Raw genomic sequence first — 24,578 nt, 5'->3', positions numbered from 1 at the left:
GGAGGTTAGCGAGCCGGGTGTGGGCTTCACGAGCTGGTCGCCGCCTCGACGCGGGTCACGCAGGTCGAGGCAGCGGGGTGCGGGTCGTGCACAAACACGAATCCCGCGATGGAACACGGCGGGTCGTTTTGCACGACGAGGCATCGGCACAAACAGCGCTTTGATTCGTCCACTTCGTTTCATCCTGAAAATTACTATCGGCGTATCAATTCACGAGCCGTTATAAATTTCCTTCAATCAAGTTGCCGAGTGGGAGTATGACGCAAGAACCTGCACGTACGTGGCCTTCGCCCGCTGCAGGTGTGCAGTCAACACGACGAGACGATGCCTGTGACACGTAAAGGGAGTGAATGCGGGCGGTGGGAGCCACATTGACGAACTCGTGCCCACCGCTCCCACCGCTCCCACCGCTCCCACCGTGCCCACCGTGCTCGCCGTGGGCAGTGGGGGCTCAAAGGCGGCGCCGATTTGAGCGCAGAAAACAAAGTTCAGAAACTGCGCACGACGTTGCGGCGTTCGCCCTCAACCCGGCGCGCACTGCACCCGGCAGCGGGGCGACGGTAACGCTCGCAAGGCATCGCAGAGGACTGCCCAGCCGTTGGCCAAGTGTCAGTCAACCGATTGTCTCTGTGCTGCCTCTCCCATCCAACTCACGGGGACTCGCGCGTCTGCATAATAGAACAAACCACCGCTGTCAATAGGCAATGTGTCGGACGTTGAGACGGGTTGTCATATAAATGTTAAATAATGAAATGCGTGTCGCACAAACAGCTGTGCTTCCATCACCTGCGAAGCTCAAAGTCCTCTCCCTGCAGAGAGTAATCCGTCTCCCATTAACATCATCTGCTCCCATTAACATCATCTGCTCCCGGTAGCGACGACAACGACGACGCCGGCCCACGGGAGCGCTCGCTCACCCTTGACCTTGTTGTTGAAGCGCTTCTGCTGCCGCCGGTCGCGGCCGTGGTGCCGCTGTTCGCGGGCCTCCTGCAGGGCCTCCTCGCCGCCCCACACGTCCAGGGCGCGCCCCTCCACCTGCAGCACCGCCGCCCGCTCATTAGCCAGCCAGGGACCTCTCGAGGGCAACTTTAAGTGCCGATTGATTCATGTAACGAAGACCTCAAGTGTGCGTTGGGCATCCGGAACGGGGTAGAATCACGACGCCACAAAGCGTTAGCACCACGTAGATGGCTTTGGCTGCCTATGTTTTTTTTGGGTAGGACCACGTAATAATCTGACAAACTCTGTGTTTTAAAACCCTCCACTATTAGCCAAACAAATAAATTTGTCACGTTAGGGCACATTAAACGCTTCCACACGCGACACCAAACATCGGTCCTGAATAACCCGCGAGTAGTTTTGTGCTTTGGGGCGCGTCCCCCTGTAGGCGCCACGCCACTCCACGCCACACCACGCCACACCACGACACACCTCACCACACCACGTCACACCACGCCACACCACGCCACGTCACACCACGCCACACCACGTCACGCCACGCCACGCCACGCCACACCACGCCACACCACGCCACGCCACACCACGCCACGCCACACCACGCCACGCCACGCCACACCTCACCACACCACGTCACACCACGCCACACCACACCACGCCACGTCACACCACGCCACACCACACCACGTCACGCCACGCCACGCCACACCACTCCACGCCACACCACGCCACACCACACCACGCCACACCACGCCACGCCACACCACGCCACACCACGCCACGCCACGCCACGCCACACCACGCCACGCCACACCACGCCACGTCACTCCACGCCACGTCACACCACGCCACGCCACGCCACGCCACACCACTCCACACCACGTCACACCACGCCACACCACGCCACGCCACGCCACACCACTCCACGCCACGTCACACCACGCCACACCACACCACGTCACACCACGCCACACCACACCACGTCACGCCACGCCACGCCACACCACGCCACACCACACCACGTCACACCACACCACGCCACACCACGCAACGTCACACCACTCCACGCCACGTCACGCCACGCCACGCCACACCACGCCACGCCACGTCACACCACGCCACGCCACTCCACGCCACACCACACCACGCCACACCACGTCACACCACACCACGCCACACCACGTCACGCCACGCCACGCCACACCACGCCACACCACGCCACACCACACCACGCCACACCACACCACGCCACGCCACACCACGCCACACCACGCCACGCCACACCACACCACGCCACACCACGTCACGCCACACCACGCCACACCACGTCACGCCACGCCACGCCACGCCACACCACGCCACGCCACGCCACACCACGCCACACCACTCCACGCCACGTCACACCACGCCACACCACACCACACCACGCCACGCCACACCACGCCACGCCACACCACGCCACGCCACGCCACGTCACACCACGCCACACAACACCACGCCACGCCACGTCACACCACGCCACACCACGCCACGCCACACCACACCACGCCACACCACGCCACACCACACCACGCCACACCACACCACACCACACCACACCACGTTACACCACGCCACACCACACCATGCCACACCACACCACACCACGCCACGCCACGCCACACCACACCACGCCACGTCACACCACGCCACACCACGCCACACCACGCCACACCACGCCACGCCACACCACGCCACACCACGTCACACCACACCACGCCACACCACGCCACACCACACCACGTCACACCACGCCACACCACACCACACCACGCCACACCACACCACACCACGCCACACCACGCCACACCACACCACGCCACGCCACGTCACACCACGCCACACCACACCACACCACGCCACACCACACCACGCCACACCACACCACGTTACACCACGCCACGTCACACCACGCCACACCACACCACACCACGCCACACCACGCCACACCACACCACGCCACGCCACGTCACACCACACCACGCCACACCACACCACACCACGCCACACCACGCCACACCACACCACGCCACGCCACGTCACACCACGTCACACCACACCACACCACGTGGTTGTCGAGGGACGAGCAGCTGCCTCGACAACGCCAGCAGCGCTGCGAGCGCAGCGTCTCGCGCTCATTCAAACCGCGTCGGCCTCAGAGGAAGCCAGGCGGCAGGCTCGGACACTCGGACACTCGGACATCGGGAGGTGGCGTGGGTGGAGCGAACCCGGTGGCTCACGGCTGGCAGTGTGGGAGTCACAGCCATTCTGCAGCTAGGCTAAGCCTGGGCGCAGGAAACAAACATTCGCCCTCTACTTATTTCACATGTACAGTGACATTTCATGGAGCAGAGGCGGCTGTGTGTTCGTGAAATTCCTTCTGCTATCTGTGTTTAAATCTAACGCGTATTTGAACGGGCTGATAAGTTCGTGTGGATTTAACAACATCGCTTCCCAGTGTTCACACAGAGAATGCCCTCAAATAACCCCCCGGGGCGTCCCCCCCAACCCCGCACAAACGCGCGCCCCAGGAGAAGTTCTCTGCCCCAGGTGAAGCGCTGTACCCCGGCTCCACATGACAACTCAAACTGCCACTAACTACACAGAGTGTGCAGCATGTACAAAAAAAATCTCTAATTTCATTTCTTATTTTTTTTCTACTAAATGTAATGAACACTCTTTGCAGGGTGTGCCCTGAGTGCAACCAGGATGCGATTGGAGGGACTTGGGAAGTCCTTCTGTGATGTCACATCCTGGGGCCGTGTTTTGGCATGAGGTGGTGCTCTGCTCACTGCAGCACTTTGTAATGGAAACCTCTTGGTGTCGTCACTTGGCGCTGAGATAGAAGAACCCTCATGAGCTCCCACATCCATGCACCGGCCACTCTCTCACTCACACTCACTCACCACTCACTCACTCTCTCACTCACACTCACACACCACTCCCTCACTCACCTGCAGGCGCAGGTAGAGCTTCATGTCTCCCCAGCGCGGGTTGTGCGGGTTCTTGCGCAGGACGAAGCGCAGCGCCGGCTCCCGCCCGTCCAGGTCGCAGTCCTTGAGCAGGAACTCCGTCTTGGCCTCCGTGCGCGACACCAGCTGGTGCTTGCCCTCGTTGTCCCTGCGATAGCGGAGGCAATGCGCGCAGCAGCAGCGGCACAGCAGCAGCAGCGGCACAGCAGCAGCAGCGGCACAGCAGCAGCAGCGGCACAGCAGCGGCACAGCAGCGGCACAGCAGCAGCGGCACAGCAGCGGCACAGCAGCGGCACAGCAGCGGCACAGCAGCGGCACAGCAGCGGCGGCACAGCAGCGGCACAGCAGCGGCACAGCAGCGGCACAGCAGCGGCACAGCAGCGGCACAGCAGCAGCAGCGGCACAGCAGCGCACCGTGTGTGTGGGCACCTCCATGGCCGTCGCGCCCGTAACCATTGACCCCCACCCACCGCGCCGTGTTAACTGCCGCGATTCGTGGTCACCATTCAATGAGGGCGGTTGGCTACGTGCGGTGCCAAGAAAAGAAGTTCAAGAAACGACGATTCTCGGTTCTCTTCGTGGCGGCTCTCCCCCCGCTCGTGCTGTTCTGTTCCGTGTCGACGCGGTTCCCCTCGTCCGTAAAGCATCTTGCGATGCGGTGGCGCTTAAACGCGATTTAAATTCAAATTCCCTCCATGGATATTTATTCCATTTGCCGAAAGGTAACGTTTGAATACATTTTTATATATCTCACGCGTACAATTCAATGCATAACTTTTAGACGGATGAATTGCTACATGTCTACTGCATGCCTCATCAAACACTCCCAGCTGCTGAAAGCAAAATACGTAAACGTAAGACACTCAATGAGCGTAGCGGTTACTGGGTGTGTCTGGGTATTCAGCCAGAAAGAGAGATTCCGACATCAGGGCGTGTGTGGAAGTGCACGCCTGTAACCCAGAACTCACAGCTGGAGTTGGCGGATGGTCATCACGGATGGTCAACCTGTCTGTACGGACCGTGGAGCTTTATCCGTCACACACATATATATATTCTGCAGATGCTTCTACAACTACTACATTGCAAACCAATAACAGATATATATTCTGCAGATGCTTCTACAACTACTACATTGCAAACCAATAACAGATATATATTCTGCAGATACTTCTACAACTACTACATTGCAAACCAATAACAGATATATATTCTGCAGATACTTCTACAACTACTACATGGCAAACCAATAACAGATATATATTCTGCAGATGCTTCTACAACTACTACATTGCAAACCAATAACAGATATATATTCTGCAGATGCTTCTACAACTACTACATTGCAAACCAATAACAGATATATATTCTGCAGATACTTCTACAACTACTACATTGCAAACCAATAACAGATATATATTCTGCAGATACTTCTACAACTACTACATGGCAAACCAATAACAGATATATATTCTGCAGATACTTCTACAACTACTACATGAGCAAACCAATAACAGATATATATTCTGCAGATACTTCTACAACTACTACATGAGCAAACCAATAACAGATATATATTCTGCAGATACTTCTACAACTACTACATGAGCAAACCAATAACAGATATATATTCTGCAGATACTTCTACAACTACTACATGGCAAACCAATAACAGATATATATTCTGCAGATACTTCTACAACTACTACATGAGCAAACCAATAACAGATATATATTCTGCAGATACTTCTACAACTACTACATGGCAAACCAATAACAGATATATATTCTGCAGATACTTCTACAACTACTACATGAGCAAACCAATAACAGATATATATTCTGCAGATACTTCTACAACTACTACATGGCAAACCAATAACAGATATATATTCTGCAGATACTACTACAACTACTACATTGCAAACCAATAACAGATATATATTCTGCAGATACTTCTACAACTACTACATGAGCAAACCAATAACATATATATATTCTGCAGATACTACTACAACTACTACATGAGCAAACCAATAACAGAGGAGGTGGCTAAACATCCCAATGCAGGCCCCTGCAGCCTTCAACAATCAATGAGACTTTACTGGATGGACCACATAGTCGTAGTAGTACTAATAATAAAATAATCATGACAAGACACGAGCTGACAGGGCCTCCACGGCACAGGACGATGCACAAGCGCCACCACCACCACCACTGCACGCACCACACTGACGTGCGGCTTCCCGTGTGTGTGCGTGTGTGCGTGTATGCGTGTGTATGTGTGCGCGTGGAGTGCATGTATGTGTGTGTGTGTGCGTGTGTGTGCGTGTGTGCGTGTGTGTGCGTGTGTTCGTGTGTGCGTGTGTTCGTGTGTGTGTGTGTGTGCATGTGCGTGCGGCGCCTCACTCAGCAATCATGGAGGGCCATGGGGGGGGTTTGCTCACCTGCACGCGTCGCACACGGCCAAGTCAAACGTGGCGCTCAGGTAGGAGTCCATGAAGCGTCGCTCGCACTCCCCGCACTGCAGGTAGTCCGCCTGCATCACGGGCGCTGCGGCGCAAAACCACCCCGCGGCACCGCTCACTCGCGGCCGACGCTTCTCTCCCCTCCCGAGCAAACTTGCCAGGAGCCTCCCGCAAAAGAGTGTGGAGGCTCCGTTGAGGCTCTGCGGTGTAAACTAATGTAACAAATGAAACGGGGCTCTGTAAGAGTAGTCGTGAGTCACCGACGACTGCACCAAAACCCTCTCGTAATAAACGTGGTTTTTTACTTAATTTTTCTGAATTCAGCTGAGGAATATTTGTCTGTTGCATCGCCACATGACAAACGTCGTCTCCACAGGGCCGCGAAATCCCCCGCGCCGCGCCTGCGACGACGCACGCTAATAGCCTCGACCCGCGTCGCCACCACCAAGAAGCTGGAGCGTGAACTACGCGAGCCCACTCTCGCTCGCACGCAGACGGCCCCGAGACCGTTCGGCAGTTGCCCCCCACCCTGATGACGCTTCAGCGTACGGGAGGCGTTGGCCAGCTAAGCTCACTCGCTCACTCTGTGCCCCGAGTGGGAAAACAGAGCAACCCCGGCAACACCGCAGAGAGACGCAGCTGCACGTCGGGCACCGTGGGGGACCGTTGGATGGACGATTGGGAGAACGCAAACGCGTGCGAACATGTGTGCATGCGTGAGTGTGTGTGCGTGCGTGAGTGTGTGTGTGCGTGCGCTTTGAGTGTGCGTGTGCGTGAGTGCGTGTATGTGGTGTAGCGGTTAGCGCGCTGCCCTACGAACCTGGCCACCCGGGTTCGATTCCCGCTCACGGCCAACACCAGCGACGATTATCTGAACCGGTCCTGGGCCTCCCCTGGTTCGATGTAAACATCGTCACTGGGGAGACAAAGGCGGCCGGGCGTGGTGTTGGCCACCCACCCCCTCGTGTGCCGTGCCAGCTTTCATAGGTGCTCGCTATTACAGCACTTGTCCCAACAGTCTGTTATGGCTATACGGGCCATCTTTGTCTTTGTGTGTGCGTGTGTGCGTGCGTGCGTGTGTGCGTGCGTGTGCGCTACCTGGGGTGTGCACCACCCGGTGAGCCGCCGCCGCTGCCTCCTCATCGTCCGCCTCCTCCAGCAGGAAACCGCCGCCGGTGTCGACCGCACGGCCGGGCACCCGCAGCCTCGCAGCGCCCGCCCTGCAGGGACACACGCGTGCCACGTTCACGCGCCGCGCGTGAGCGCACCACAAACACGCGCGGTCATCGCGCTGTGCCACGAACCCACCGAGCCAAGTTCGATTCCCACTTCGCAACCAATAACGGCGACGGCGAATATCTCAACTAGTCCTGGGCTCTCCTAGGTCGACTCAACCTCAAATGAGTAGCTGATGCGATGTGTAAACATCAGCACTGGGGAGACAAAGGTGGCCGGGCGTGGTGTTGGCCACCCACCCCCTCGCTCACAGCATTTGTCCCAAAAGTCTGTTCAAAGCTATATGGGGGAACCTTTTTGTTTGTTGAATTGTAAGATCTACTGTGCGAGACAGGCTGAGCGGCACGTGACGTGTGACACGTGACGTGCCGAGTGACACGTGACGTGTGACACGTGACGTGCCGAGTGACACGTGACGTGTGACACGTGACGAGTGACACGTGCCGAGTGACACGTGCCGAGTGACACGTGACGTGCCGAGTGACACGTGACGTGTGAGTGACACGTGCCATGTGAGTGACACGTACTGTGAGCGAGCGCTGGCCGAGGGGTAGGGCTGGCTGGCGGCGCGTGCTTGCCGCAGGAGCAGTGCTCGCTGGCGGTTGCGCTCGATCTGGGCTCTCACGGCCGCCGGGAGCACTGCCGCCGGCTCCTCCGCACTGCGCCCGGGCCCTGCCACCCCTGCACAGCCTCCCCCATCCTCCTCCTGCTGCTGCTGCTGCTCCTCGCTCAGCTCTTCGCTCAGCTCCTCGCTCAGCTCCTCGCTCAACTCCTCACTCAACTCCTCGCCCATCTGGACACGCAGACGGAGGCAACGCCGCACCGTGTCAATAGCCCGGGCTGATCTCTGGACGGGACGCGTTCGTGGGTGGCGATCGAACACAGCTCGTATCAGAGCTGTCGTAAGCATTTTTTAAACTTACAAAACGATATTAATGCAATTATTTCTAATTATAATGCACCTCAAGGAGAGGTACAATTAACAAAAAACGCAACACTCTCGTCAATCACCCTCTCTTAAAAGAAAAATACATATAACCTGCGACACCTTTGGCCCTCAATGAGGTCGTTACATGTTTAGGAATGATTGGTGAAAGTGGTTTCCTTAAACCCATTGATTTTCCTGGGTAAGGGCCAAGGCTGCGTGGTCCGTGTCTGAGAGTGAGGAGTGCCCGGGCGGTGACACGGAGACCACCCACACCGTGAACGCGACACGCACCCTTCCTCCTTCCTCGCTCGTCATCCCTGCTGCGGGGGGGGGGGGAAGGGGGTTGACGGATCGGCTCATTTGAGACCCAAACATCGCACCTCCCGGCTTGGACAGTGCTTCAAGACACCGGTGTAAGCAGAGATCGCATCAGAACACGAGCAGGCCGACGCGCACATCTCGTCGATGAATGGAAAAGTAAAGTCACAAGCCACGGTGGTGCGACTGTGGCCTTGCGACCCAAACTCTGGAGTCACGCAGTAAACCCACGGTGGTCTGTGCTCCTTGCATGGAGGAGCAACGGCAGAAACGACGACACGAACTCTCTCCAGAAACCCTCTCGTCGTGGCCAGAAGCAGACCCGACACTGGCATCGAGCGAGTGAACAACGCAAACCTGTCAACCCCTTATCGGTGCCCTACCTTACTACGCACCAACTCAGACCGTATTGGTCACCACGTGCCCCTTATAAACATCAACGTTCATCCTACAAAGTCCCATCACAAGGGAGAAACACAAACAAATAGACACAAATTATAGTTTTTTGCCCGTATTGAAACGACTGTATGCCGTATGGGCCTGAAAACTCAATTCCCCTGTACAAGAATGTGGGGTGAACCGTGTGGGTTGACAGCTGTGAACAACGCATCATCATCATCATCGCTGCTGCTGCTGCTATCGTGCTCGAGAAGAGAGAAGCGGCCTTGCGCTATTTTAAATGTGACATGAAGAACGGCCGTGACCAATGGAGTCTCTCTGCGTCGTCGTCATCACCTCTCCCTTGATACATCGCAAGATACATTTTAGCTAAATAAGCTGAGATATTTTCACAGATCAAAACGTGAATATTATTATGATCACATTTTATTGTTATCTACAAATGCACTGACGGCGTAGTTCTGTGAACCCCCCCGAGGCTGCTGGGCCGATGTCGCCAGGAGATGGCCGCCCAGCAGATCTGTCCATAAAGTGGCCTGCCAGCACGTCCGAGTGGTAGCCCCTTGTACGCATCGTGGGCTCCTCTAGGCAGCCTGTTGTCCTTCAAACACGCAAACTACTCCTCTGCCGAACATGCCCAAGGCAGGACCGACTTGACGGAGTTGTGAGTCTCAGCGGGGCTTGCTGGATACATTGCGCTGTGCCCGTTCATATTCAGCATCGAGCGATCCACTCATTCGCAATTCGACCGTCACCATTTATTGTTGTCATATTTCAAAGATCGATTATTTTAATTACATTGTTAATGTAACGCCTCTAGTGCCTGCAGGGGCTACAAACTGCATACAGACAACAATAATAATTCCCTACCAACACGATGCCACGCGTGTATCGTGAGTTTAAACATCTGTTTTAATAGCTAAATTGATGAATCGATACATCGTTACATGCCTAAGTATTGTTATTATTATTGTCGTGAAAAATTTGGCTAAATCACTCTGCCAAAAACCGTTTAATAGCAGAAGACTTGAATGGCTGTCAGTCAAGGGACAGCTTGACGATCCTGTCCATTGGCTGCTGCAGAGGCTGCCTGGCGTCGTTCGCAGATTCACTGCCCCGGCTGCCGTGGCCGCGTGGAGCATCGGAGCCCGACAAGGACAACCAACGGTGGCTCGTGCCGACCGACGGTGGCACGTGCCAATCAGCGGGAGCTCTACCCAATCAACTACCGTGACGCAGGCAATCACGGCAATCGCAGCGGCCACTGTTCAGTGGGACAGTTTCCAGGCATCCAGCCAGCGCATGCAGATTCTGCCGAACGTGAAAGCTGCATTCAACACGGAGCGAGCAGCAGGGAGCTTCCAATCACAAAGAGCGGCCCCCGCCACCGCCCCTCACAGAGACACCCCCCTGGGCTGAAGGGACAAAGTGCGGTCAGTGAACATCGATGAAGGTTGGGTGTGAAAATCACCATGGGAGAGACAAAGGTGGAAGAGCGCGCTGGTCACAGCACACCGCCGTGCCGACATTCACAGGCATCCTCCAGTCGCCGCGACACTGGTGAGAGGTCAAAACAAAGACGCAGGCAACAGCGGTGAATTACAAAGGAATGAAAGTGTACGTTTTAAATGGACACTGAATAAACAAAATAAATGCACTGCACCACAGTCGTGGCTAGTGTTGGGATAAATACTCACGAGGAGATGAGTTAGCGCACGATTTAGTCGAAACATTATACAGCACAACGAATGACGTCTTAGGCCATATTCATCAGTTTAATAACTCGGCCATTCTCGGGGCACTGCGGCTTCGTGCCACACGCAGGCGCAGTGCCAACATGCCAACAGAAGGCCTTGGCCAGAACCGCCCTGCCGGCGACCAGCCGAGAGGCAACGAGAACAGAACGCGCGTCACATGAACTGTGCGGGATTTCACAACCTTCTGCTGACTGCAGACAAAGGTGGAATGTCAAATTTCACCGGCAAACTGCCAGTTTACTCTGCTGCTCCCCCGACTGAATGCTCCCCGATTAAATAAACCCGGTGCACTTACAATGCACACCACCACCACCCTCGCTGCCTGACACCACTGCGGTGCCACTGCGTGGCACGCACCATGTACCTTGAAGCACGTCAGGTAACACCGCGTACGACGATGAGCAAATATTGCGACGTGTTTGACGACAACTTCAACGCTCGGCAGATGACGCATACAAACGCATTCATTTCAAAATTGATTCGTGACAAAAATGATCCGTGTATCTCTTGTATGAATCACAAAACGCATTCATGCTACGTCCTGTGAATGATATAACAGCGCTGGTGGCGTGTTGACATGTGTAGACACGCCACGTGGCGCGCAACGTGGCCAGGCAGCAACAACTCTTACACAAACGGTGGCTACGATCCGCCGCGATGGGCAGTCCACGCTTGAGCGCAGTTGCCCAAGCCCAGGGAGACAGATGCTGCTCATCTTATCAGTCAACATGTGCGGGTGAGATAAGGTGACAGCAAAAAAAACGAATTCCTGCGATGCAATACAGCAAAGTGAAGAGAGTCCCCGAACTCCCAGAATGCACCACCAGCAGCAGAGAACGAGAGCTCAGGATCAAGGCACAGCTCTGCTCCTTGTCAGAGCCGGTGGTGGAAATTCCACATTCCTATGGTGGGGGTGAGCCTATCCATAGGTCATCCACTGTTGACTTCCCCACAAAGAGGGAGTCATTTTAATCGATCCTAGAAAATGATGGGCTGAGTCAACCTCCAACCAGAATTTTTTATCAAACTCTTTACACAACATTTTTATAAATGTAACATGTTATATACTGTACATGTGTACCAAATTCACCTATTGGCGCTATTTTGGTAAAAAAAATGCATGAAATGGGGAATGACCCAGGTACTTGTGGACCAATGTTATCATTACATGGCAAATGCTTGACATGAGCAAAGATGGCAGCACCCTTGCACAACTGCACATTTGAAGAACAGTTGGGATATTAATTTGAGTCTTGTTAGGTAGTCATCATCATCGTCGTCACGATCCATGGGCAGATCGCCCCTAGGGTGTCCACCACTGCGCATGTCGTCATTTGTTTCCACTTTCCTCCGTCTCGTGCCAATATGCTCAAGTGGTCAAGGCAATTCAAATGTAGCAGAGAGTGAAACTGCAAGCGATGTGGCGCCAATTGCAATGCGCGTGGGCACGTCTCCACACGGGTGGAGCGGCTGCAACCGAGACGCGAGCGTTCACGGTGATGACGACAGCAGGTGGCATGTGGCGGCTTGCAGAGCTCTGGCCAACGTCGTTCGTGTTGAGAGGTTCACGTTGGAAGAGGGGCGATGAGGAATTCGGCGTGAAATGTACGAGCGCTCACAGGGTTAAGCGTGGGAACAGTTATTTCAAGAATCCACAACAAGCTGCAGTTTAAGACGTGTGCGCGGTGGGTGCCAACAATGTTAACGCGAGACCACGGAGCGGACGGGAGTAGTTGTGTTTGTCGTGCTTATCGGCTGGCTTCCGACATGAAAGCAATGCAGTTTCTCTCTCGTCTCGTCACCATGAATTAAACTTGAATCCATCATCATCGTCATGAGCTGAAACGTGAATGCCAGGGTAACTTAATGGAAAACTCGACAGGTTAACACCACAGGTTAACACCACAGGTTCTCCATAAAGAAAGCAACTCAAGTCCTAAACTTCTGCCAGACAGGTAATGATGACAACACCAGTTGCTTCCTGTTGCGACTTGTTGGACAACAACGGAAGCCCGACATTCATCCCCAAGGCTGTGTGCCAGATGTTGATGGCTCGTGCATCGCCTTTAAAACATATACACATCTATCTGATGTGTTGCCAAACTACGCGTCTGACGCATTAGACAAACACACAACTGAAAAATGTAAAAACATATCGCGCACACGGCATGAAAGGAAGTTGAGTTTCAAGTTGATTTTGTTGAAGCAGATGATGACTCACGAGGCCAGGATAAGTTTAACTCTGACGAGTGACCCGGGTCACCAAAATGACGAAAGCAACAACATCAAAAAACAAAGTACAGCGATGAAGCAAACAGCAAATCAGAGGGGAAAACGAGCAAATAGAGATCAGAGTAAAACACAACCAGATGGTGGATATCACTGGAGCCGAGCAGCTGCCAAGAACAGCTGTCGCGGATATGAGACATGCGTGTCCCAGCGCCCCGTGTGTGACACGCGTGTCCCAGCGTGTCCCAGGGCCCCGTGTGGGACACGTGTGTCCCAGCTCCCCGTGTGTGACACGCGTGTCCCAGCGTGTCCCAGCGTGTCCCAGCTCCCCGTGTGTGACATGCGTGTTCCAGGGCCCCGTGTGTGACACGCGTGTCCCAGCGCCCCGTGTGTGACACGCGTGTCCCAGCGTGTTCCAGGGCCCCGTGCGTGACACACGTGTCCCAGCGCCCCGTGTGAGACACGCGTGTCCCAGCTCCCCGTGTGTGACACGCGTGTCCCAGCGTGTCCCAGCGTGTCCCAGCTCCCCGTGTGTGACATGCGTGTTCCAGGGCCCCGTGTGTGACACGCGTGTCCCAGCGCCCCGTGTGTGACACGCGTGTCCCAGTGTGTCCCAGCGTGTCCCAGGGCCCCGTGTGTTACACACACGCGTGTCCCAGGGCCCCGTGTGGGACACGCGTGTCCCAGCGCCCCGTTTGTTGAAAACAAAACGATTGCTTCCCTTACCTCTGTTGTATACTAACCCTTTCTTCCAAAATTGATATATAATGAATGAAAACACACCAAAGCGCAGCAAACTGCAAAACACCAGGTGTTGTTAAGTAATGAACTGGAGGAGGGCTAGGATGGCAGAATTTGCAACCTTGCTTCAAGGAAAGATAAGGCCTGATGAACGGGCACATGTCACCCGTGCAGGCGGCAGAGACAGTGGGAGAGTCAGCCAGACATAGTTAAGGCAAAAAGCCCAACCATCCTGCATGGTTTTAAAGTAACGTCAAAATTCGAAATTCAACAACAGAGTAGGCTAAATTATCGATCCTCGCGCTCGCTCAAATTGGAGACCAGGCTGCGAGCTACATCAATGAACCATTGCCCATTTGCTAATCCAATACTGAATTATTATTTGGTTCTTTCGGTTAAGTCACGTCTAAAGATAAAATAATAAATTAAATTAAATAATAGAATACGACGTTTCGATTGCAACACAAGCAATCATCATCAGGTATAATGAAATAGCGACATAATATCTAACCAGAAAACTATAGTCAGACATATTAGCAGACAGATATCACAAGATACATACATAGCGAGAGCAACACAGGTGACAGAGAGGGGTGATCGTCTCTGTGGGGTGGCCTTAAATAGACAGAGGGGGGGCGGAGGCAGAGAGAGGGAGGGGGGTTAGAAAAAATTAGCATATCAATGAGTGGTCCAAAAGAAAACGTGGTGCTGCGAGTACGATGGCACAGCAAGCAAGCCTGAAAATCAGGAGAAAGACACACTAAAATTAAATAACCTAGTAAAATATCGAAATGTAATGTAATACAACACAGAGGGTCGGTCAACACACAATTAACGCATAGCCTGGTTGATTACGTATTTCAAAGATTGCTAAGTTAGAATTTAAGTGTGAACATTCTAAAGAGGACACAGGCAGAGTCACGAAAGTTCTAAAATTAAGACCAATACTGAATGTTAATATTACTGAAGTCAAAACAAATTCTATGACCTCAGCACATGGGCGAATAATAGGGCAGTGTCAACTCAAAGGCAATGGAAGGGAACAGAGGCGCCTTTGTCTAAATCACAACCACAGAAAGCCAGGAATCATCACTGATTGTGTGTTTAGGAATTCCGAGCTAGTTGGAACACGTGCACACAGGGAGGAGGTAGAAATACGCCTTGTCCTCCTGCAGCTGAGGGAGCAAAGATAAATCCAGGGTGAGTGGTCAAACGAAGTGGGTCAGCTCAAGGCTGTGTGCACAGGGGAGGGAGCTGATTTAAACAACCCTGCACGTCTGAACGTGAGGGGGCCTTTGACCTGAAATTAAGAATAACACTCCCAGAGCAGAAGGTTGGATGGCCACAGTGAGACGAGAATAAGAGTGTTGTGTATCTCTCAAGGATGCAGACCCAGCTGAACAACAAGGCTGTGGGGGTCACCAGAAGTTCGCGTTCGCCTAGTTAAGACAAAAAGCTCAATTATTCTGTATTGCTATTAAAGTAACGTTAAAGTCGGAATTTAACAACAGGATAGGCTAAAGTTGTTGATATTCACACCCACTCCAATTAAACCAGGCCACAAGTTACGCCTACTGAACCATCACCATCATTAAGTCAATATGCAATGTTATTTCCATCTATACAACTCGACCCGAAGCATATGACAATCAGAACCTTCCTAAGTCAAAATTGAATCGCACCCAGACAGGAGCGAATAGTCGATATAAGGTTGAAGAGGGAAGGAAATTAAGAGCACGGCGAACTGCAAACGTAAGCAAAAAGCCGGGAACGACACCAACCCAGCGACCCACCAGCCCAGCAACAGCGAGTCGGGCTTCGACAGGCCATAAAAGTAGAAATAATAACTCCCGGGGTCAGGGGACACAAGAAGAAGCAGGCAGACAAAAACCAGAACTGACTCCAAGGTTCAACCGCCCTCACCTACAAGGAGTGACGGAAATTAATGAGGCCTTGAGTTAACGGCGTCAGCTGGACAGCAACAACAACGGCGAGCAGAGATAGGGTGGGGCAAAGACTGCGGGGCTATGAAATGCAACTTCATGTCAGTAAAGCCCTGACAAACAAGTTAAGTTAAAGACATCACAATACATAATATCGTACATAACATCAATGTTAACGCTATTCACCGTAAACTATATTCCGCTTATATAACCATGCAGACACCAAGGAATACGAATTCCTAGGATCAAGAAACTTACCCCTTAACCTAAGATATCGGAAATAAATTAATAATAATAAGCATATGCATGAAAAGACAAAAGTAAAACTTATGGAAAAGCCAGGATAACGGGATGAATCACCACCAGGTCGAATATAAAATACATAATAAAAGAGCGATGTTAAACCCAGGGTCGGAGAGAAAGGGAGATCCCGGCCGTCTTTGTATCCCCGCAGCGCGGGATAGGAGTGTGTATACGCTCGGGGAAACACCTCCACTTGAGTCAAGCACCACGATGGGAAACGACAGACCTTAGGTTACATACAGAATCATAACTGTGAAATGGTAAGGGACAAATGTTAAAACTTTTTAACCATTTCTTTGTGCGTCGGTGAGGGTCGGAGGGAGTGTTGCCCCTCCCTCCAGGTCGTGCAACACGGACAAAGACGCCTATGAGACGATTTGTAACGTCTGTGTTTTGGTTCATGAAGAAGGCCAGACAAGAGATAATATCGCACCCAGACAGAGAGACGACTTCGAGGCAATTTGTAACATCTGATTGTTTGCTCGTGGATTTTATGGAGGGAGTATGACAACGGAATATACCGTGGGTGATGCACACAAGGACATACGGACGTACGGACACACACATGGACACACCTACCTACGGACAGATCCTGACACAGCAAAAATCGAAAGAAACCCCGCCTTGTGGGCAGGATCCAAAAGGGGTTTTTCGGCATAAAAGAAAGGACCCTGAGCATTGGAAACCAGCTCGACCGGGAGGGTCGACTCAGGAGCGAGCTGCGACCAGCGGGTCGGCTCGACTCTTCAGCTCGTCTGGGACTCAGCCGAGTTCGATCGGCTCACCGGAGCCGGCTCTCGGGGCTCGACTCAAGCGGCTCCCCATCTCCTCTGCAGGCGGGCAAGACCCGCTTGACAGCTCAACTCGGCCTGCGTGGGTCAACCTCTGCCGAGTCGGAGGTCTCTGCTGCCGCCGGAGTGGTGAGGATCGCGGTTTGGCGACGAGGCTCCGTGCTCACCCTGGTCGACGACCCAACACTGCACGCTGCGAGCGAGCTGTGGGCGCCACCTACCGACCGGGTTCCGAACTGCGACAGCGTACCAGTTCACCACGGTGACAGGGGAGCGACTGATACGTATGACGCGCACCGCCCCCTCACCACACGACCACCAGGCGTCTGTTTGACATAAAGAACCGACTCCGAACACTGACTATTCAAGACAACTCTTACCACTCAAACACACTCGAACCCATAAGCCATCCGTGGCTGTGAAGGCATCACAACGAGACCGAGTGATGGCCATCCGTCGTTTATAAGTGTATTCGTAATTTTTATCTTTAATATTTAGTGGGCTGTACTCTTAATCGCATAAATTCCCAACAGATCCATCAATACGAATTGATTATTGGCACCTCCTTCCGCCGAGCCACGCTCACGTGGGGAGTGGTGGCCCACCAGATCCTTATCAGGTGATCTGGTCCCCAATTAGTAAACTTGGTATACGATAACGATCTTCGGAAAAGGAGCACCGTCGCAGGCCCTTACTCCGAGCCATTCTGTTGTCAGATAACCTGCCGATGTATCTGTTGAGATTGGTGCCTTTAAGAATAATAACTGTTTTTGATTGTGTTTTATCGCCGTATAATCTTTCAAGTATCTTTCAGTCATAATCGCCGCACGTACTCGCATCCTCTACAGAATATTCAACTGTCCCGTGACCCAAGGTGCTAACAACGTGATAAGGGTTGCGTATGATCAATAAGGAGTGCGGTACTGCGTGAACAATATTGAGTATAATCATTCATTAACGTTAAGGTTTTTCTTAGCATAGTATTTGCATATTTTAACGACTCTCTCTCTCACTAACAACCATCGCGTTATGCGGGATCCATGTGCCGTTGTCAAAGTGAAATCAGACAATCGTTGATGATACTGTATTGATGCCGTGTTGACGTTCCGGGATTGAGAGTTCGCATACTATATCATAGTTGAGGTTGAATTAGTAATAAATTGATTAATACAGAAGTGGTTGTGTGATTCTTTCCTGAAATCTATGCATAAGATCTGCTTCTGCGTTGAGATCTGAACTTGGTGACCTTAATAAACACACTAATACATACTCAGTAAATGGTAAAGCGATAACGGGGTGAACCGGGGACCTAAAAATAACCACGAATACCCACTCTGGGAATGTTAAAGCGAGAATGAGACGAACCTAGACAACGATGCCGAGTTAATCTAAGTTAATCTTGCATACTTACACCACACCTGCATAACTGCATACGATTAATTGCCTTATTCCGATCGATAACCCACCCTCGTCACCGAGGCGGGGTCTGGTTATCATAACGACTTGCATTATCATAATTACACCCACTCGCATAATTACTACGATTACCTCTCGAATTGGCATAATTAAATGTGCATAATTACATAAATTAACATATTTCCGGATAATTACACATTTGGCCAAATTTAATTTGATTATTATTATTTTCACTGAATATTCATAACCCACATATACAACATAATAATTTCACCCACGCACGCATACAACATAACAAATTTTGATAACCAACATATACAACACCTCCACCCCCATGTGTGAGAGGGTGCGGAGGAGAGCTGATGGGGAGATGTACGAGAGGGGAGGCCCCGGAGGGTCGCTGGCCATGGGACCACCTCCCGGCGTCGATGCTGTTTCTTGGCCGGAACTGGGCCAGTTGATCCTGGCTCCTTGTGGCCATGGGAATGGGCCTCCGCGTTGATATGACACTGCCCAAGCACTTCTACTCAGAGAGCACTGGCTGAGTCTCTTATGTGGAGAGGCAGCTGTATGAAGGAGACACGTCTGTTGATCTCTTTTGCGACTCAGAGATGAGTTCAGTCCAGCTGGTTCACAATTCGTCTTTTCGTTATGTCGGTGACCCAAGTCACTCTTGCAAATGAGACTCCTTTATCCTGGTCTCTTGAGTTATCGCCTGGTTCAACTTGAACTTGATGCAAGACCGTGCAATCTGCCATACACGCCACAAGGGAAACTTGGGGCTGCATCTTAGGTCGTTGAAGGCCACATTTCTCATCATTCTCAACACGAAATAACCACAATTACCGTCATCAAATCTCCTGGTTTACCGAATATCGATCTTCTTCAGAGAGAGAGAGAGCAGTAAAATCGGTGTGTTTACACGCAGCAGACGAGGGACACGAGGGGTCATGACGAGAGCTTATCTTTCATGGTCACCAGAACACTCGGCCACGATTGCATAAGTGTGGAGACCGCACAAATTACGTCAGCTCTGTGTGGCCTCCTCACTGGGGCACAGCGCACAGATGGTGCGCCGTGTTCATGCTTTCTAGGGTGCTGGGCGATTGCGCCGTCGTGTAAAGCGATCCTCACCGCAGTAGGCCTCAACGTGCGGCCTCTGGTCTAAGCCAGCTGCGTGCAGAAAAAAAAAAGACGCAATTCACGTTGAATGTCGCGACGTAATACCGCCTGTAAAAGGAGTCGTGACAGATAGTATTTCTATTATCTTGATGTTCCACGGACAGGAGAAGATTAGATTGGTTTGGCCATCACGTGCGCAAGATAGTTCACGCGGCACGGAGCGAGGCATCGTGAGTCGATTATTATTCAAATAGTTTCAACTTTGAGCGGTCCGCGCAATGCGTCACCGGCTGTAAAACTCGATTACGTCCGATTCGTATATGTTGCGAATGTGATTTGTGTATGACGGGACCGCTGAGCGGCCACGAGGTTCTGCCTGCGCAACGGCACGACAAACACCGATGATCCCTTCTCGAGTCAAAGCGTGACCCTGAATCCTGGTAATTCATTGACTGGCGGCTGGTGAATCATTACAACGGCAGCGTGGCGCAACAGCCGACGTGCAACACGGCGGCGGCGTCACGGCAGCACGGACAGCTCCACATGGACGACGCCACAAGGGCACGGGCTCGTCGCCCTCTCCGCTTCGGAGCCAGTGGTGGACACGGCACGTGACTGAGGGGCCAGTGGTGGACACGGCACGTGACTGAGGAGGGGGTCAGTGGTTACCGAGGCCGCCAGGTGGCTTAGCGGTTGAGCGAGCGGTTCGCAAGCGGAAGGTTGCGAGTTCAATATCCTGGTTGGGCAGTTTGACTCGGCCCATCGTCGTCGTCATTCCTCGGAGTCGAAGAAATCAGGAACCACGAGTCCGTCAAGAGTGGTCGTCCCTGCCATAGGAATGGGAAATTCCAACGACTGCCTCTGCAGCGCTGCAAACAGGAGATGAGCACCACCGCACCGCTCACTGTAGCCACGGGAAACCACTTTGACTGTTGACTCTTTCACGAACAACAACTCCTAACAAGGATTACACGACAGATAATAGGAAGGCAAAACTGTTGTCTTTGTCCTGCTGTATTATGTTGGACAGGGCACCACGCCAGCTCCGCCTGGTCCACAAGCCACTTTTTTCCACCTTCCAGCGACAACACGGATGCCCGCGTGCCGCCGCCGCCACGGCGATGCCCATGGGCACGCAGCCCGCGAGGGGTCTCCGACACGCTGCAGGCAGCCGGCCTCTCGCACTCCCAGCACGAGCGGCGCAGTCGCCGACGTTTCTGAGCCGTGGCTGGCGAGCGGGAGCAGCTCAAAGAGGCGACATTTGCCTCAAAAGCCGCGCGACGTCGCGTGGACGTTTCTCATTCCATTCGCTAACGGGCGCAGCAGCAGCGGAGCGGGCCGCACGTTACGTGCTGGCACGGAAAGCTGCAACACGCTCGGGGTTATTTGCGTTTGCAAAAGGAGTGCTGTTCAATGCACGGCGTTAGCCTTGCGCTCCTTGTGAATGACACGCAGCCACTGCGTGGAGCACCGATGTTCACGCACCGCCAAACAAATAGCCGTCGCTCAAACGTCAACGCTCTCATTTATGGAATGCACTTTTGTGCAACCCATGCTGTTCATTCTACCGGTCCCCGAGGGACCACAATCCTCTGGCGTGAAACCGCTGCGTACAAATTAAAATTTGATCCCCGAGTAAATTAAGTGCAGGTTATTGGTGCGTGTGTTGCCTCGGGGATATCTGACACAGCCTCCCCGAAGCTGGGAGACGCGTCGGGCCACATATGGTTCCAGTTTCAAGTCGCCATGTAGGTGGTGGTCCTTTCGGGCAACATCGATTTGGGGCGAGCGTAATCAAGGGCCCGCTGCTTGCGTAACACAAACCGCAGTGTGTCGTGGTGTGCGAGCAGATTGATGAACAAGACTAGCAATAGGCAAACCCTGAAGATCGCATTCGCAAAGCAGTTACTTATCAAGGGAAGCCTCAGAAGCCTCTCGTCAACAAGGTCCCTGCTCAAAACGTTTGGCCAATTCCACAACAAATGTTTTTGCATGTGGGAGTCATCTGGCCAGCAGAGAAAAGTGGAATGTCCTGGCTCCGGTTCGTGACGTTTATGACAATCCCGGGTCGACCCACTCACTATTCGCCGTGTGGACTCAATATCCCCCCCGCCCCCGTGCCGATGGTCTCAGTAGCATGGCCCGCGTCCCGTGCGGTCTCGGCGGGGGGTGAACGTGGCCTGTCCCAGGGGGACTCGCTGGCGAGGGGGGGGGGGGGGGGTCATTGACGCGTTCTCGCTTCTCGAGACTCGGATCCGGGGTGTCACCTGCGCCCCGCGGGGCCCTGGCACGTGGCAGTTGCTCCAAAACAATCGCCCCCCCCCCCAAATTTGTTGATCATTCATATCAGAGGTCTGGAGCGCTCGCTGTCCCACGGACACGTGTACACAATCGTGTGCGCAATCTTCTACACAATCCGCCCCCAACAAGGGGAAATAGCTCTGTCCGAACGGCACGCCTCAGGAATGCATGTCTGCTGGCGATGGGAACAGTCGGTTCCGTGATTCTCCCCAAGACAAAAATTGAAAACACGTTTACTTGGGGCGATATTGGACATTTTGGTACAGCACAGGTGTTGCCAAGTGGAGCGCAGTGGTGGTTAGCCAGCGGCCCGAGTTCGAGCCACGGCTTAACGTGAGCGGCAAGGGACATCCGCACCGCTCCGGGACGATGTTCCCTTCCCTCCACCAATGAATGTCGTGGAGAAGCATGGTGAAACTACACCCATGATGGACACGGCCTTCGCAGCTGATTACATCGTCATTATTACGAGAGGCATTTTCAAATTGCGTACAGTTACAATACGTCACGTAATGTTTTTTTACCACGTTATTCTATCGCACGCATCGATACTGTACGTGTGATTTCGTATCAGTGCATTACAGTCTTCATATTGAGTCCAAATAATATTGCGCTGTCGTACGGGATCGTGGGATTTTCGCGACTGGCTCAGAGCCACCAGCGGAGGTGAAGACCTCTGCATTTGTGCTTGGAGCAGAGAGGCAATTCGAGTTGTCAGTGACTCTCAGGATGTTTGTGCTTCAGCGCAGCCACACGCCTTTATTTAGCTTGGAGGCCATGTGACAGAGGCCTGCTTTGTGGATTGTCAGGGCAGCCGCTTAAAACCCACTGTCGTACTGTACTTCTATGCCCCCCACCCCACGTCCATGCTCTCCACCATTGCCAGCCTGCACTGACCAGCACGATGGAGCTTGGCTAAATAACTCCCCCGATGCGTACGCCATGGGCAGCCTACATCCATCAGTGGATTGACAAAAGCGCTAAAACTTGCACGAACGTCAGCGAGTGAAGTATTCCGTGAATGAAAGTCATATCATAAATTAATTTTACTACAACCATGTTGACTACGCGAATGAACGAATGTGATTTTTTTTCCTCCACGTACATTCAAGTTCGCACCACAAAACGTACCCTATGGATGGCGTCTCACCAGGCCATAAGCAGGGTGGAGTGGCTGCCTTGTAATTGGAGACGATTGTCTGAGCAGCACGCAGAGTCACTGGAAACCAAATCAGAGTGCGAATCACCGTCCCTTCAAATACGGCACCCAGCACTTTCGACGTGCGCCCGTCACCCAAACGGGAACCGAAGGCGCCACGGCACAACTCGGAAATACACAGGAAGACAGCGGCCGCCATTCGCCACTCGGCGACCGTGGCGGGAGCACGGCGCCAACGCCTGTGCCAGGCCGGGTGCACTTCGAGGCCACGTGAAGTGTTGGAAGGCTCGCTGGCCGGAGGAGATCACGAGACAGACCCCGGTGCCATGGGTTCACCGACTCAGATGACGATCCGGGGAGCGCTGTGCCAGCCACCAGCCGGAACGCCGTGCGCTGTCCATTCAAATATCGCATGAGCAAATGCCGTTTAAATAAACACGCAGGTTCTGTTCAGCGAACATCATCATGATGATTTACGACCGATTTTTTTTTGGGTTAGACCACGTAATGAGCTGGCCAGGTTTGTATACGACGACCCTCCACCACCCTACATAGGCAAACAAATGAAAGTGGCACGTTTACAAGCGTTTAACTGGCCACTTGTTATTATTGGACTTCCTGGATTTTATTCCGACTTCCTGGCGCTTGTCCCCCAAAGATGCTGGATGCTGTCACAGCTGACGGACTCTGGCAGCAAACAAACGAGGGTAACGCACGGACCTTGCCACGTCTGGCATCATCGCTTACAAAGGAATCGTCAAACTATTATTTACAGCTTCATTAAATTATTTTGCAATCAACTGCACGATCTGTTGTAACACCTCAAAAACGAAGGAACAATAAAGTGATGGAGGAATGTTACATCTCTTCACGGCATCACGGAAAAGCGGCTCTCATCCACTGCGTGGCCACGGGTGGCCACGGGTGGCCACAGGTGGCCAGGGGTGTCAGGGTTCTCTGGCCAGTGGCGCTGCGGGAGGACCAGCGCAGGAGGCGGCGACGTGAGAGTTAAAGAGTGCACGTCTCGGTTGGAAGTCTTTTATCCTTCCACGATCAATAACATGAGTCACACTTTGTGGACGGTCAATAGTGGTTTGTCCTATAGCACGACTGACGTCCACCGTAGCAACGTGGAATCCCCACTGCTGGCTCAGGGTTGCCAATGGTTTACGAGGAGTGTTGCCCAACGTCTGTTTGAACAAGCAGCTGCTTTCTACTTTTATGACTTTCTTCTGAAGTCACTCTCACGGTATATTTAAAATGACATCAAGCATTCGGGGATTAAACCATTGCACGGAAGAGCACGTCTGTAGGTGATAGCGCTAAGTAACCCCAATAAGAGTAACACGTGGACTATACTAAAGCCTCCGGGTTCACAACCGTGCCCGCCTACTGCTGCCTTCATCACAGGGCTCAGTCCACCTCTGTGCTTGAGAGCATGCGTGATTCCTGCTCACATCAGGGCTGGATAAAGCACACTCGAGCAACTCTGCAATGGCAAA

At 53.0% G+C, this 24,578-nt stretch overlaps 1 protein-coding gene across 4 annotated transcripts in view; it reads right to left on the bottom strand.

Annotated features, from left to right (window-relative positions):
• XPA (XPA, DNA damage recognition and repair factor) overlaps positions 1–24,578 on the bottom strand; it is a 48,980-nt gene that overhangs the window by 3,446 nt on the left and 20,956 nt on the right. For 2 of the 4 annotated variants that reach the window (XM_078862388.1, XM_078862390.1), the window contains 5 exons: positions 8,197–8,462; positions 7,532–7,653; positions 6,413–6,518; positions 3,951–4,116; positions 918–1,035 (listed from right to left, as the gene is read on the bottom strand). In XM_078862388.1, the coding sequence (XP_078718514.1) occupies positions 918–1,035; positions 3,951–4,116; positions 6,413–6,518; positions 7,532–7,653; positions 8,197–8,462 (778 nt within the window). Of the gene's footprint in view, positions 1–917; positions 1,036–3,950; positions 4,117–6,412; positions 6,519–7,531; positions 7,654–8,196; positions 8,463–10,785; positions 10,872–23,067; positions 23,083–24,578 lie in introns of those variants that run through there. The other 2 variants (XM_078862389.1, XM_078862391.1) reach the window with 2 other exon arrangements.

This window comes from Lampetra fluviatilis, chromosome 13 (genome assembly GCF_964198595.1).
Source record: "Lampetra fluviatilis chromosome 13, kcLamFluv1.1, whole genome shotgun sequence".
Taxonomy (NCBI): domain Eukaryota; kingdom Metazoa; phylum Chordata; class Hyperoartia; order Petromyzontiformes; family Petromyzontidae; genus Lampetra; species Lampetra fluviatilis.
The sequence above is the reverse complement of the archived record's forward strand: the minus strand, read 5'-3'. Positions and strand labels throughout refer to the sequence as shown.